General features: G+C 46.0%; 2 protein-coding genes across 2 annotated transcripts in view; one reads left to right on the top strand and one right to left on the bottom strand.

The window, feature by feature from the left end:
- Positions 1-865, bottom strand: part of KIAA1210 (KIAA1210 ortholog) — a 90,826-nt gene extending 89,961 nt beyond the window's left edge. The window contains exon 1 of the mRNA XM_049828224.1: positions 847-865. The gene's annotated coding sequence lies outside the window, so the exon portion shown is untranslated. The remainder of the gene's footprint in view (positions 1-846) is intronic.
- Positions 866-6,853: 5,988 nt separating this feature from the next.
- PGRMC1 (progesterone receptor membrane component 1) lies at positions 6,854-13,652 on the top strand. The gene is made up of 3 exons (XM_049827500.1): positions 6,854-7,297; positions 9,367-9,522; positions 11,667-13,652. The coding sequence occupies exons 1-3, from the start codon at positions 6,964-6,966 to the stop codon at positions 11,765-11,767; spliced, it is 591 nt and encodes a 196-aa protein (XP_049683457.1). The 5' UTR covers positions 6,854-6,963; the 3' UTR covers positions 11,768-13,652.
- The last annotated feature ends 804 nt before the right edge of the window (positions 13,653-14,456 follow it).

The raw sequence follows: 14,456 nt of genomic DNA, 5'->3' as shown, positions 1-14,456 counted from the left end.
ACCGGAGGTGGTTGGCTGGGGATCTTGGATACTCTGTGCTCATACGCTGCCTGCAGCTTGTTACCTTGACTAAAGCACTTGCCCTTCCACGAGCCACTCCTACTTGCCCAAGGATAGTTATCAGAGGAAATTCATCAAAGTCGCTATGTGATCAAGGCTTTTCTCCTGCGTACGGTTGTTTGTAAGATCTTAAACTATGGCGTGTATCTGCAAAATAATCATGAAAGAAATGACACAGTGGGTGTCTTTTCATTCTACTACAGGTTATGCTTCCCATCTGCTCCCTCCACAAGACCCTACCACTTCTCGGTCCCCAACACCAGCGTTAGGGCTTCACACCCGGGAGACAGCCAGCAGTTCCACTAGCGATGCAGGAGACAAAATAAAGTCCGGCTCTCGTTAATAACTGCGACTACTCCGGCTAACCAGCACAGGTTAAAAAACTGCGTTAGGGCACAAAACGCAGAGATCCGACCCTGAAAGACTGCACGTCCGTGGGTTACGGCTGAGGATGCCAACCCAGCCCGACAGACAGGGCTGCGGAGACGTGAGCCAGCAGCCGCTGAATAACGCGTCCGAACAAAGAGCGCATCGCGGCGAGCTCACGCCGCTCGCCTTACTCCGTTACCGCCAAGCAGAGGGGGCTTCGCCTGCGCAAAGCCCGACCCGAGGAGCCCTCACCGGCACGGCCCCGCTACGCCGGGACGGCGAGAACCGCGGGCAGGACTCTACCGGGACAGCGGGTACGGGAACTGCCCGGGCTGGGGCCGTGCCCTCCTCCTCCCGGTTACCGCCTGCGCTGCCCTCCCTCCCCCGTCCCCCGCCGCCGCCGCCGCCGCCACTCACCGTCCGCCGCCCGAACTCCCCCGCTCCGCGGCGGCCCCGGCCGCGCGCGCCCTCGCCCGCCGCCGCCGCCCAATGGCACCCAGCGCGCGCCCCGGGGAACCGGGTCTCGTGCAGCAGGTAGCAGGCCCCACCTCCCACGCACCGGGGCGGGAGGGGGGGGGGGGGGAACGGCCCTTCGTGGGAGCGAGCGGAGCAGCAGAGACACCCGGGGGAGCGGCGGCGGGAACGGGTTTCCCCACGGGAAGCCGGGTCAGTCCCCGTCCCCCTCCCGGAACGAGTTCGGCTCCGCCGCGCTGGGACCGGCCGTGGGAGCGGGCGGCAGTGCCTCTGCCGGAAAGCTGCTCTTGGCCTGGGAAAAACACCGCGTTTAAAGAAAACGGAGGGGTTGGATACGGCAGGAGCTCCGGCTCTTTCTCTTGCCCTTGCGGGATGGGAAGGCTGTGCTATCTCCGAGGCTTCCCCACGGGTTTGGTGTCCGTGGAATCCGGCAGACTCAGACCTGGGAGAGCCACAATAATTCAGCGGCGTGAGGCAAGCCTACGGCGTGAAGGTAGCGGGCGGTTCTGCGGCCTCGCTCCCGAGACACAACTGCTTGCGAAAACATCAAGCTTGACCTAAGACGCCTGCGTTCAGCGCATCGCCTAGAAGGTTTGGGGCACGGTGCAGGGCATCTTCTCAGCAAACGTAATTCACGTAACGTCTCTTGGGCTGTGGGATGGCTTTGAGGCTCTGAAGGATTTTCTCATCGAGGACGTCGCATAACTACAACAGCTGGAAACGCGTCAGGCTGGGAAACTGTCAGGCTGCTTCCTTAACGTGTTGAAAACTGGATTCCACTGGATCGCTATTTAGCACTCTAACTTTGTGTCAAACCAAGCACGACTGAACTATCTTCAATGGCTTAATAAAATCAGAAAGCCAAAGATAAAAGGAATCATTTGTGGAACAGAGAAATTTGGCTTGCACCTGGAAGTGTATCTAGTCTAACTAGACACCTAGATGATTTGGGAAAAAAAGCAAGTGATACTCCTTCCACATGCCTGTCTGCCTACTGCGGCTTTCTTCTTTTTACTCCGTCACCCCCTGTCTTGTCTGTGCTGCTTTGGATTTGACGACCTAACTAAAGCAGACCAAAGAAAGGCTGTGAAAGCCCTCTTTGTAATCAGCTAGGGCGTCAGAAGCAGACTTCAGCTAAATAAACGCAAACCGAGATGAGAATCCTTGCCTATCTTGTTGCATTTCTGCAACTAAAATGTTGCAAGGTTACACCTAGAAAACTCTACCATTCTAGTTTATTGATACCTCCCTTCTTCTAACCTTTAAATCTATTAACGTTGAAGCTGGTTGTCAATTCACGTTTAAACAGACTGATCTGCTCTGTAGCAGAACTAGCACTCCATCGTAGCGGCAAAGAAATAACAGGCCCTGCTTCAGGGATATAGTGACATGAGTGAAGATGGCTCATGCATTCCAAAATGCACAGTGAATGTCTCCAGTGTAAGTAAAAATTGGTCCTTGTGAAGAACACATGTACATGCAATTAATACCTTTTCCCTATGCGACGCTAACAGAGCAGAGATAACATTTCCTACTCCCTCTAACAGCGCTACTGATTTGATTCAATCTGTGAATGCACCAAATTTCCTTCATGTCATCCAGTTATTTTTGATACATAAAACCCTCCTGGTTCATCAGACCTGTAAGCAAATCCAAGGAGCTATTGTCAGAAGGCAGGGATTTTATTTACTCTTTCAGTGTCAGTCAGCGTGCTTTCTAGCGATACTGAGTGTTACATTGCAAGAATCACAGGCAGACTTATGTTTTCTTTTTTCCTTGTCTCTTCCAGAAGTATCTACAGCTTGTCCAGATTGTTTTTGACATCTGCTGCCTTTCAAAAAAGGAGCCCATACTGAGAATTCACACATGGATTTTCATCTACAGTTAAGAGACAAGACATCTCCAAAACTTCCTAGTGTAGTTGCTGTATGTACTGACCAAGCAAGTTTTCTTGTCACAGTGACTGTCAGTCCTGTTCAGCATGACTGAATTGAAAACCAATGTCCTGGCAGCCTAAAAGACAAGCAAGTAAGGGGGAAGATGAGGCGGGGGGTGTGTGTGGGGGGAAGATTTTAGTCACGAGCTCACATCACTATGTTTCTGAGAAAAGCAATTCTCCAGCATCAGCAGTCTGCCTTTCCAACCCCCCTCTCTGACATATTTTCTAAAACTTGGTAAAAATTCCCATCTGGAGCTGTTTTATGCTGCAGATGTTTACACATATATCTGCAGGAATGACAGGATCTTGATAGCCTTCAGCATAGTGTCATCTTCACATTGCAAAGTTCGTTCTTCTCGCACTTAGCTGGATGAAGAGCACAGCTAGAAAGTCAGAAGATGCAACTGAAAAATAAACATAAATGTGATGGAGATGGAAGCAAAAACTAAAAAAAAAGGAAGTGCAGCAGAAAGTTGGTCTGTGCTTTTGATCTGAAGACTAGACGTAATTCAGGGCATTCCTAGGTCAGGTACCTGCTCTCCACCTGGAACAGACCCACTCTAACAACAGCTTAATATAACGCCTGCTGCCAGCATTAGGATAGTACATTTGACCTACTGGACTGCTGCAGTTTAGGGAGGGGTTCTGTTTTCTTGGCATAGGTAGTGACTAGTCAGTAAAAGAACAGTGAGATTACAGCGTCTCATCATTCCTTTCTTTTTCCTTGTTAGTAAGTTAAATTGTTACTGGGGGTGCGGGTTGAGGGGGGGGGGGGAGAAAAAAAAAAAGAGGGAAAAGTAATAGCTGTATTACACCAGCTGTGAGAAACAAGCAGGCACGATAGAGCTTGCCTACGTAAAGGTATCGGATGGTCTCATATAATATGTTGCCTCTCTCTCAAAGGCCTGAACTCCTTGTGTCCTTGCAAGGCACATTTAATCTTGCTTTTTAGTTTCTTTACTTAGAGAGGTCTACAGATTCCAAGAGGCCATTGGACCACAAGGCAAAAACTTCTCTCTATGGCTGCTACTTGATGTTACAAGCTGTTTGTAATGCAATCCTATGGTACGTTACTGAAGTCTCTCAAATTCTCAGGTGGGAGTTACAAATCAGACTTTAGGCTGGACAGTACAGATCTAACTTGCCAGTGGTTTTATTAGCCGCCAGTTCTCAGTAAACATAAAGACTAAGATACCTCATCTGTTTATCAGAAACCCTGGGTCCTTGCAGGTTGAATGAAAGCCAGCAATAGTTCCAGGTGACCAGCAGCTCTGGGAATCTGCTCACAAGTAACGCAAATTAGGCATCAGTATCTTTGCAAACCTCCAAAAAGTTTCTTACAGTCATAGTTTGAATTAAAATAATCAATCAGGTAAGTCAGAGAAAATAATTCCTGCGGAGGGTTTCCAAAGGAACAATGAGAGAATGTGAGGACCAAAACCAGCTTGGCAACAATGGTCTCCATGTACTCAGCCAAGGTAAAGCATATCATGGGGAACCTAGGCAAGACACACTTTGTTTAGAAGCATTAAATATTCATTAAATCTACCAGACAAGTTCCAAAGTGGAAACTGAGCAGTAAGAAGAATGCTGATGTGTAGTAGAGCTACTTTTTCTTCATCTCTAACAGATTTATGCTGGGATATATATTAAAAAAAAAAAAAGTAGGAGTATTTTAAAACTGTTTGAACTACTCTGATTTGCAAGAATATGAAAGTTATTCGAGTTCCAAGGCTTTAATTAATAAGAAGACAGCATTAGAACTGCTTTATCAAGCCATCTCATAGGTGTTGTTTAACAGAATGGTTTCAAGGAGGAAACTGTTGTTGTCTCTAGAATGGAGAGGAAAACCTGTGTGGGAGCATAGCTAATGCCTGTGGTCTTTAACTGGAGCTGGGGCCAACTCTGTTCTCACTAGAACCTCAGTTCCCTTTAAAGGAATTGCCAAGTAAGCTTGCTAGCGAGAAATGTATAACAAAGGGTTCATGAATTTAGATAATTCTGACTCGTATCATAATTTTATTTATGCCTATTTGTTTCTAAATATCTGTTCTTATTTTTTTCTGAAGTAAGATGCATTCTAAGGCATATGAGTATTTTTTTATACGCTGCAAGGTAAAAAAAAAAAAGAGCTTGAAGTTGGGCAACGGTAACTTGCAGTACCAGTGCTCGTGTGGCAGATAACCTGAGATTCTATCAATCTTGGCAATGTTTCCTGGCCCATCTTTATCTAAGAATGAACTGTTCTTGGATGGTTTCTGTAGGATACTAGGCATAAACAGAGCTTCTTTTTCCCTCCCTTCAGTGTCTGGTTCACGGTCAAATTCAGGGTTGGGGTTGTTTTGGAGTCTGGGTTTTTTCCTCTCTCTTGAACAAAATGTATTGTAAAAAATTAAAATCTCCCTCCAAATTTCTGTTTTTTCTACATCTATTCCTCTAACGTGTTATATCGAGACAATGAAGTGTAATAGTGTCATGTCTACACTGAGCAGAATTAACTGTCATCTAGGTAATACAGCTCCTAGTTTGAATAATTCTAAAGTTTTGGAGATTTATCTAGTATCCTAAATAGGGTCGAAACGCAGACCTACCTGACTTCCAAATACAAATCTCAGTCATCAGATCAGTGAGACAATGAGCTTTTCAAGTTACACAGCCGGTGGAAGCAAACGTCAGTGTATAACGTAAATGGACAGATCAAGGTCCAAGGGCTGATCAATAAAACGAGGAGCTTCCCAAATCAGACAGCAGGTGGAACCAAACATCCTACCTTGCAACGTTTAAACACCATAGTACTGAGAGGTCTTGAGCGTATCCCAAAAGGCAAAACTCTATCGGTAGCCCCGGTGGCCCACAGGGTTACCATTTTCCTAACACTGAGAATTAGAAAGTAAATGAAATGCACTGCTTTCGATTTTATTTAACTAAGCATCCCAATGGTAGGTTCAGTCAAAGCGGCCTTCATCCGCTGAAGCAGGGCTACAAACCACCTGCCAAGCTACCTTTCGATTTTATTTAACTAAGCATCCCAATGGTAGGTTCAGTCAAAGCGGCCTTCATCCGCTGAAGCAGGGCTACAAACCACCTGCCAAGCTACAATGCAGGATCAAGGTCGGTACGCTGCATTTCTTCTCCACGTGCACCCTGAGTGCCATTACTCACTTGTGTAGAGGGAACGACGATATTCTGACTGGGCATTGGTTTTGAAGGATGGTGAGGACACAGTTTGCAGAGACAACTGCTGAGACCCAAAAGACCATTTCTGCTTTCTCACACCTGATACTAAGGGGCAGATGACAGCAGCAGTACTCACCTGTATTCAGGGCTCCAGTCGCTCCATGTGAACACCAACCACATCGAGTAGGTACATCGAGTTAGTACTTCCTTCATCTTATGTTTTACTTCACCAAAATCTCCGTTGAAAAGGCGGCTGAATAAAGAAGCCCACGACTGGACACTTCTCTTTTTCTTAATAGTACCTTGTGGTTGCCGCTTCTGTGGGTTTTGGGGGGCCGGGGGGTATTACCCGAAGGGGAAAAAACCCAGAAGCCTGGTAATTCCCTCCCTTTTCTCCCACTGTGAGCTTGGGACGATCGCTAGCCAGCACTGCGAGAAGAAACTGCCCAGTCAGGAAGGCGGAGATGCGCCCTGCCACAGAGGAGCGGGTGCCGGGCAGGGACACGGGTCTAACGCGACGCCGAGGTTATTTTTGCCAACATTTCTGTGAAACCGTGTGCCGCGGTGCCGACCTGACCAGACCCGCTGCCGCCTCGGCGGGGAACGGCGGCCGGCGGCGCCCCCCGCGCAGCCATTCCTGGCCGGGCCGCGGGCTCTCGGGGCGGCCGCCGCCATCGCCTGGCTCACACCACCACCTACCGTCGGCGGCGGGTTAGCAGCCGGCCGGCGCCGAGCCCGCCTCAGACTGAGGGCGGCAGCCGCGCCCGCGCCTCAGCTTCTTCCCGCCCTCGGTCCCGTCCTCCCGCCGCCGCCGCCGGCCCCACACGCCCGGGGCCGCCCGCCGGCCGCGTCCCGCCCCCTCAGCGCTGCCTGAGGCGGGCCGGCTCCTCCCGCCCGCCGCATCGCGCCTCAGAGCCCGCCGTGCCGGAGCGCAGCCGAGCCCGATGGCCCGCGAGGAGGTGGCGGCGGCGGCGGCCGGCGAGGAGGAGGCGGCGGCGGCGGCCGAGGGGGGCGGCCTGCTGCTGGAGATCGTGGGCTCCCCGCTCAACCTGAGCCTGCTGGGCCTCTGCCTCTTCCTGCTCTACCAGATCCTGCGGGGCGAGCGGCCCGCGGCGCCGGCGGGCGAGGCGGACCCGCCGCCGCTGCCTAAGATGAAGCGCCGCGACTTCACGCTGGCGCAGCTGCGGCCCTACGACGGGGTGCGCGACCCCCGCATCCTCATGGCCATCAACGGCAAAGTCTTCGACGTGAGCCGCGCCAGGAAGTTCTACGGGCCCGGTGAGGGGCCGGGCCGGGCCGGGCCGGGCGGGGGCCGGCGGCGCAGGCCCAGCCCGGGAACCCCCGGCTCTTTGTGCCCGGGACCCGGCCGGGGCCGCTGGCCGGAGGGATCACGGCGAGGAGGAGGGGGGCGGGGGGGGGGGGGGGGCTCGGCGGCTTGGCCCGGCTGGGCCCCGCCGGGGGGCCGGTGCTGGCGGGGGAATTTGTTCCCTGCGGCCCGGGGATCGGCGTGCTCCGCCTTAATGCCTAACCCGCCTCCTGGCCTGCGGGGTAAACGCTGGGCTAAGCTGCCCGTGCCCTCTCGCCCCTGCTCAGGATCCGGAGATTTGGAAAGCACTCGGGTTGCTTTAGAGCTGGGAAGGGTGCGCGCAGCTCGGCCTGTGACGAGATCGCACAACCGGCAGCGCTGGGAGAGACCTGCCTCCCCGGGTGAGGCGGAGGGCAGGATTACTGCTGTCGCCTGGGCTCCGGTGTCGGGCCTCGATGCTGTAAAAACTCCCGTTTTGCCAGCCTACGTTGTTTATTATTGCCTTTATTTTCCCAGCGCAGGTTACACGCACCGTAAGGGGTTGTGCCGCTGTTGGGTTGGGCGGCTTCGTCAGCCTCGGGTGCCTTTGGCTGATGCCGGGCAGCAGAAGCGAAGTGTTTACATTCCATTCCCAACTTCTAGTGGACATCCATCTATTGCATAATATATATGCCGAATACCTAACCATTTAGATTAAGCCTCAGGAGTGCAGGCAGTTCAAACTTGCAAAGATTGAACAAGCTATGCAGAGACTTACAGAGCAGCTAGTGATGAGGTGGGTGGGAGTATGTGCACCCAGGTGTAAGAATTTAATCACCTCCGCTAGGGCATGGGTTTTTATTTTTAACAGAGGCGCTCCTGTTGAACAGCCTCACTGAGGCTTGTTAATTTGTACCAGGATCTGTCTGGCATAACCACTCTTGAGTTGTGCAGGCAGCTGGTAGCTGCTGTAGTGAGCTGCCAGTGCTACTCAGAGACAAGGAGAATAGTGCAAGAGACACCACGTCTTTGGAAGCATGATGAGATTATTACTTTTGGTACAAACACTGACTGGAGACTGTCGTGGAATGGTGCTGGACTGTACCTTTGCATTCTGGAGCAGTCAAGATGATACATACAGCTGAGTTAGGTGTGCAGATTTGTATTCGTGCAAACTAAAACCAACTTGATTTAAGGAGCATGCTTTGGATACTACCTTCCTTGACAACAGTAAAAGCTGCCTGTTGTATCCAATTTGGTAATTGATGAATGGTTCATAACAGTGTCTGGCTAGTTTGGTTTTCATTTTAACGGAAAGGTAAGATTCTTCTGATGAATTTAGGAAAAAGCTCACTCTGGGAGGTGTGGAAGATGGCACGCTCTCTACAGTAACCAGAGTTCACATCTAACTTCTTTAAGCTCCTTTAAGAAGAACTTTCAATGTCTAGTTGCAACTTGTGATGTCTCCGTTTTCGCCTTGTCGTGCAAGCAGGTTAATCATTAATGAAGTTTAGCAAGGGTCTGTCTTGATAAGATTATCTCTGATCTACTGCGAGTTGCGTGTTTTGATCATTTGAATTCATCTTGCATCTTCAAAGTTTTAACAGATATTTCTTCCAAGTTGGTAATTTCTAGTATCTCCACCACATTTTCTGTCAAGTCATCCTTTCACTCTTTAAGTCAGGAGCATCTCTTAGAAAAATTCCCTTTCACCTCAGACTTGCAAATTACAAAGGCTTCCTCTGTTCCTCTTTCTAAGGATGTGCTTTCCCAATTTGTATGCTTATTCTTACCCTGTTCGTATGTTCCATGCACCGTTCATTGTCCTGATGTTTCAGCAAACTCAGTATCTCTTCCCATGGTTTTGTTTCTTGTCCTCTTCCTCTGTTTTCCTTTATTACCAAGAATAAAACTTAAAAATGTTTCAGAAGTTTGAGGCACCTCTGACTCACAGGTCGGGGTAGGAACCATGATCCGTTTCAGTCTGGGGACTCTGATCCATGAAGGTCATACAGCATCCATTACCTCTGTAATAATGCTGCTTATGTTTTTTATTTTGAAGATGGCCCGTATGGGATTTTTGCTGGAAGAGATGCATCCCGAGGTCTTGCCACTTTCTGCCTGGATAAGGAGGCTCTGAGGGATGATTATGATGACCTCTCTGATCTCAACGCTACACAGCAAGAGGCCTTGAGGGACTGGGAGTCACAATTCACTTGTAAGCAATTTTAAACCTATTTACAAAGAAGTAGCTAACTAGTGCGTAATAAGGGAAGCAATGCTTAAAAGGCTGTTACCAGCTGGAAGCATCAGTCTGGAAACTTACTTTGAGTTAATACTCAGTTTACTAAGTATTACTAGAATTACTGTTACTCAAAAGAATCAAGGGAAATGTCAGGTTTTCCTTCTGCGTTCTCCCTCTCTGCTCCTTAGAGAACAGTAGGAGAGATGAAAGCACTCTGGCATAGGATAAGATCTATAAGACCACCCAAAAAGTTGACAGGAATTGGAAATAAAGAGCATGTTTTTGATACAGTTAAGAACCTATCTGTAGAGATGATAAGATTTTAATGCTCTGAAAAATTAAGCTTATGTCCTGTTCAGCTTCTCAGAAACAAGAGTTACGTTTGAATTACTACTTCTTGGGTTTTTTGAGTTTTGAAGTCTGTTTAAACTAGGCCTTTTCCCCTTGGAGCTCTTGATAAAACTTTTTTTAACTCTAAATAAGTTGCTCTGCATGGCCTTGCTGGTGGCTTTATCAGATTCATGGACAACTGTACCCAGCTGACTTTCTCCCCTAGAAGGTGATCAGAAATGGGCAAATGCCACCTCTGTGCTTGGAAACAGCCTGGTCGTTACCGTGCCAGTGATGGCCAGAATGGCAGAAGAAAAAAGGCAACTTGCACAGTTGAGATGTTTGTTCTAAAATTAACAGAAGGAAGTAATTTTCATAGTTGCCTTGTTTTTCTATGCTTAGTATTAAAAGTTTAAAAAAGGCAATTCCAACTGTTTTGTGTTGTGTGCCTCAAGTTGCTGCTCAAAAAGGAGAACTTCAAACCACAGTTTTATGGAAATTCCTATATTGACCTTGTACCAGGGCATGCCCACTGGTATGATTTGGTTTTTTCTCCTGTTGTATATCTTGTTGATGAAAAATAATTCCTCCATATCTCATGATGCCTTTTAGGCAAGTGAACACCAAAGGGATTATTTCTGCTCCATTAAGACAAAAAGTTACGTGTATCAGTTGTTTGCCTTGGTGAATTTTGCAGGTATATATATGATGGAAATTGCATATACAAAAAAGTTGTACAGTGGAAATCAAATGGGTTTTGGTTTTAAGTCTGGTGTTTGGTATTAAAGATTTACTATCACTAGCTAGAATGGAGCTTTCCTCCACATAATGTCGTTAGAACATCTCGATTGTGACCTGATGTGGCCCTACTATTTTGGCGCTCTTCCTGTCTTAAGACTGTTAATCATGCCACACTGAATGGCTGTGTTATGATGCTAACAAGTATGTCGCAGAAACCAGAGCTATGCTACTTAAATACCTGACCTAAACGAGTGTTTAAATCTACCTTTTCAAGAGGTGGGCATCAGGACTGACAGTGAACTGCACTCTCTTTATTACTATGTTTCTAGTAAATTTGGCAATTAGTTGCTTTAAATTCTTAATTATAACAACAACGGTAGTCCGAAATACCTGTAGTCAGAGGCATCTTTTGCTTTGTTGAAGTTGACAGATGGGCAACATAGCATAGCTCTCAGTTCTTACATGTATATGATCTTGGTGTTTTTACATGTTCAAAAAGATATAAAATAAGGCAGAGGCTTAGCCGCATAATCGGATAACAGATCTGTCTTTATCGTTGGAAGAAAGGATCTTTCTTCTGTCCTATTGGATATTTTCAACATATATTACAAAAAATAAAAACCCTTGAAAATTGTGCAAATGTGTGCATGTGCGTGCGTGTATAATATACAACGTAAATATTCTAACAATGCTATTGGTTGAAAACGAGCTTTGACATTGGCAAGAGAAATAATCTAATCCAGGATTCTGTTTCTTTTGTTGGATGAGTCCCTCAGTTTACATGTGTCTTTGCATTCATTCACCTTTTGGCTTAGGCAATAGGAGGTTACATGCACTTCGCATGTTTCTTACACTTACTACAACATTAATAGTAGTTCAGGTAGTTGATTTTGGCTTTTCACCTTCCCCCCAGTGTTTGCAACAAGTCGCTGAGAGCTGTTTCATTCTAATATAGGCATTTTGTTAGTTCAGGAAACAGACATAGGAGATAAAAAAGGTACATCTTCAGGGCAGAATTATGACTTGGATTCTTTCTTTTTCACCAGTTAAATATCACCATGTTGGTAAGCTGCTGAAAGAAGGGGAGGAACCCACTGTATACTCTGATGAAGAAGAAAAAGATGCCCAGGATGCAAACAAAGACTAGAGAGTGCAGTGAGGACCAATCTATTTTTGAATCGTAGAGGATCATTTGTAACATTCCACTTCTGTTTTACAAGTTGCAACAGCAGCAATGCTTACAAAGGGTCCAGAGTTACAGTGAATTGTTTCTTTTCAAAGGTTTCCTTTTCAAATTCAGTGGTAAACTACTAAAGGTCTAAGATTTGTCTTCCTTTAAACCTGCTTAATCTGAAGTATGCACGAAAAATGTCTGTGCAAAAGTAAACTGCAATTTTGGCAATAAAGGACTATTACTGTTTTTCTTCTATCACCATTTAGTGCAGAATAGGTTGAAATCACGGTTTTTCATTAACAACCTAGCACTGTGGACACAAGCACAAGAGTTAACTTCACATATGCAACACAAATTCCACTAAATCCTGTTTTGTGTTAGTTTCTGCAGGATCTGGGCCTTGGGTTGTAATTCTTTTAGAAAAGGGACTATATTTAATTTGTCCATGAAGCATCGTACTCATTTGTGGTGCAATGTAATTCAATATTATGTAAGATAATTTGGCTTTTAAGGAGTTACATAGCAACTTACAGATGAAACACTAACTGCTTTAAAAAAAAGTTAAGACTTTTTGAGAGGTTAAATCACTTTTAGATACTTAGGAAGTTAATAAGGACTGATGAATACTTGATGTATTCAGTCATGCATAATTATGCATGGATTAATATTCTTTGTTTACTTTTAAAGCACATCTGAAGTATTACAAAGGTTTAGATACTGAGTGTAACTAGGCATTCCTAAAAAACAGGTACACCATGAAGTGTGACTTGACTGGACTACTATTCATTCACTTTCCCTCTGTGAACTTCAGTGAAATGATATTAAACAGGGACGACCAGCTGCTATTGATTCCTAGGCCTAAAAAAGACTTGCTAGTATGGCATGATTAACAAGTGCTCTTGTACATGCAGCTTTAACTAGCAGACAAATGTTACCAGTCAATGTAACTTACACAAGTTCCCTGTACAAAATAAACTAACATGGTGTAAGCCATTTCTGTATTGAGGCCTTTGTTGCTTTGGAACGTTGCCATTAAAAGAAATGGCACAATCATCTCATGCATAACCAGCAATGCTATACCTGGGGGACCTGACCTTTGAATTGCTTTTTACTTATTTGCTCTCTTAGCTCACATCTCTCTGTAATTACTAGGTTTGTTCTGACTATGTAACCTAGTCTCCTGCCAGAGGGGCCTGGGTAAATGGATCTGACCAAGGACAAATGTAAATGTGCTCCATCATCCAAAATACTGCTGCAAAACCTTCTCAGAAATTCGAAGCAGATAACTAATGATTTGCTGATCACTCGTAAATGTGTTTCTTGTCCAAGTGATTCAGTTTGGGTGCCTGTCTGGTATAGTTCCCCCCCTATTTAGTTTCTCTGGTTTGGCTGTCGGCTGTCCAGACGAGTTGTTTCCATTTGGCAACAGGACAAAAATGATGAACTGAGTCCTGAGTGGGAAGGTGTAAACTAGGCAAAATTGTTTGGAAGTAGAGTGCATTGTGCAACAGCAGCTTTCATAAACAAGTTGACACAACATGTTAAAGTGCCTGAGACCATCTGTGGTGAGAACGACTGACTTTCCCTCAGTCCTAACACTGTCATGGCATTTTCTTTTGGTTACACCGGGCCTTCAAATGAAGCATGTGGTTGCTTGAGCCAGATAGCTTGCGTAAAGTGGTACTGTATGAACTACCTAATGAAGGTCTAGAGACAAATGTAATTCTTGTCATGACCTTTGTGTTGCTATTTTATTTTTAGAGACATTTATACTCTGCAAACTACTACTAATCGTTTACCTCAAATTGGAAATGTGCTTTTATTTGTTTAAGGCAGAAAATAAAATACTCTTGCATAATAGTGGTGTTTGTTTTTATTTACTGCAACTAAATGTGATACTTAATCCCCCAAAGTTTCTGGTTTTATATCATCTTTCTCCAATGTCTGAACGTTATCCAGTGCATAGATTGAGTATAACATGTTCTGAGTGAATGCCTGTAAATGCAGTTCTGTAGTGTAACTTTAACAGAATATTAAATATAGAACACGTTTATGTTGTATAGTATGCTTTGCTGTTGCAAAAACAGTTAGGCATAAAACGGTCCAAGTAATTGTTAACACTGTGCAAAAGCTGAAGCTTTGGAAGGCTGTCATGTAGTGGAACTAGGCTAGGCTGTAACCTACCCTTCAGTGGACCCAACCATCTGACTCTTAAGAGTCCGTAACATATCCTGAGGAACTGAACACTATTTTAATTATTAATCCGTACATTACAACATGATGTATCACAAAGAACAATAATAATAAATAAAAAGTACACAGAAAACTGGCAGTAATGCAAGACAAAGCTTAACATTAAGCATCCGTGCCTCTTGGGAAGGAAGTATTACACTTTGGTAAGACCACTGCTTTTTCAGAGAAAGCAAAGAGAATTTATTGTGAAAGGGGAAGAAGCGAGTTACAAAAGCAGTGGTTTCATGAAGCAGCACGCACAAATTTTATTTTCTTCTAAACTGCTGGAGAAAATGGATGGGGTTTAGCTTATTTTTTACTCTGTTCATTGCCACTTGATCCCTTCCTTCAACAGCGACTGGCTGGAACGATGAAGCAAGAAGAACTGTGCCAGGCAGCTTATCAGACTGTACATTAACCAAGTAGGACA

Source organism: Accipiter gentilis, chromosome 24 (genome assembly GCF_929443795.1).
Source record: "Accipiter gentilis chromosome 24, bAccGen1.1, whole genome shotgun sequence".
Taxonomy (NCBI): domain Eukaryota; kingdom Metazoa; phylum Chordata; class Aves; order Accipitriformes; family Accipitridae; genus Astur; species Astur gentilis.
Note: the sequence above shows the minus strand (reverse complement) of the source record. Positions and strands in the feature narration are given on the sequence as shown.

Excerpts from the sequence above, each read along its gene's own strand:
- PGRMC1 (XM_049827500.1), top strand. The coding sequence starts at position 6,964 with ATGGCCCGCGAGGAGGTGGCGGCGGCGGCGGCCGGCGAGGAGGAGGCG. Across the intron at positions 7,298-9,366 it reads CAGGAAGTTCTACGGGCCCG|ATGGCCCGTATGGGATTTTT; the intron begins GTGAGGGGCCGG and ends TTTATTTTGAAG. Across the intron at positions 9,523-11,666 it reads CTGGGAGTCACAATTCACTT|TTAAATATCACCATGTTGGT; the intron begins GTAAGCAATTTT and ends CTTTTTCACCAG.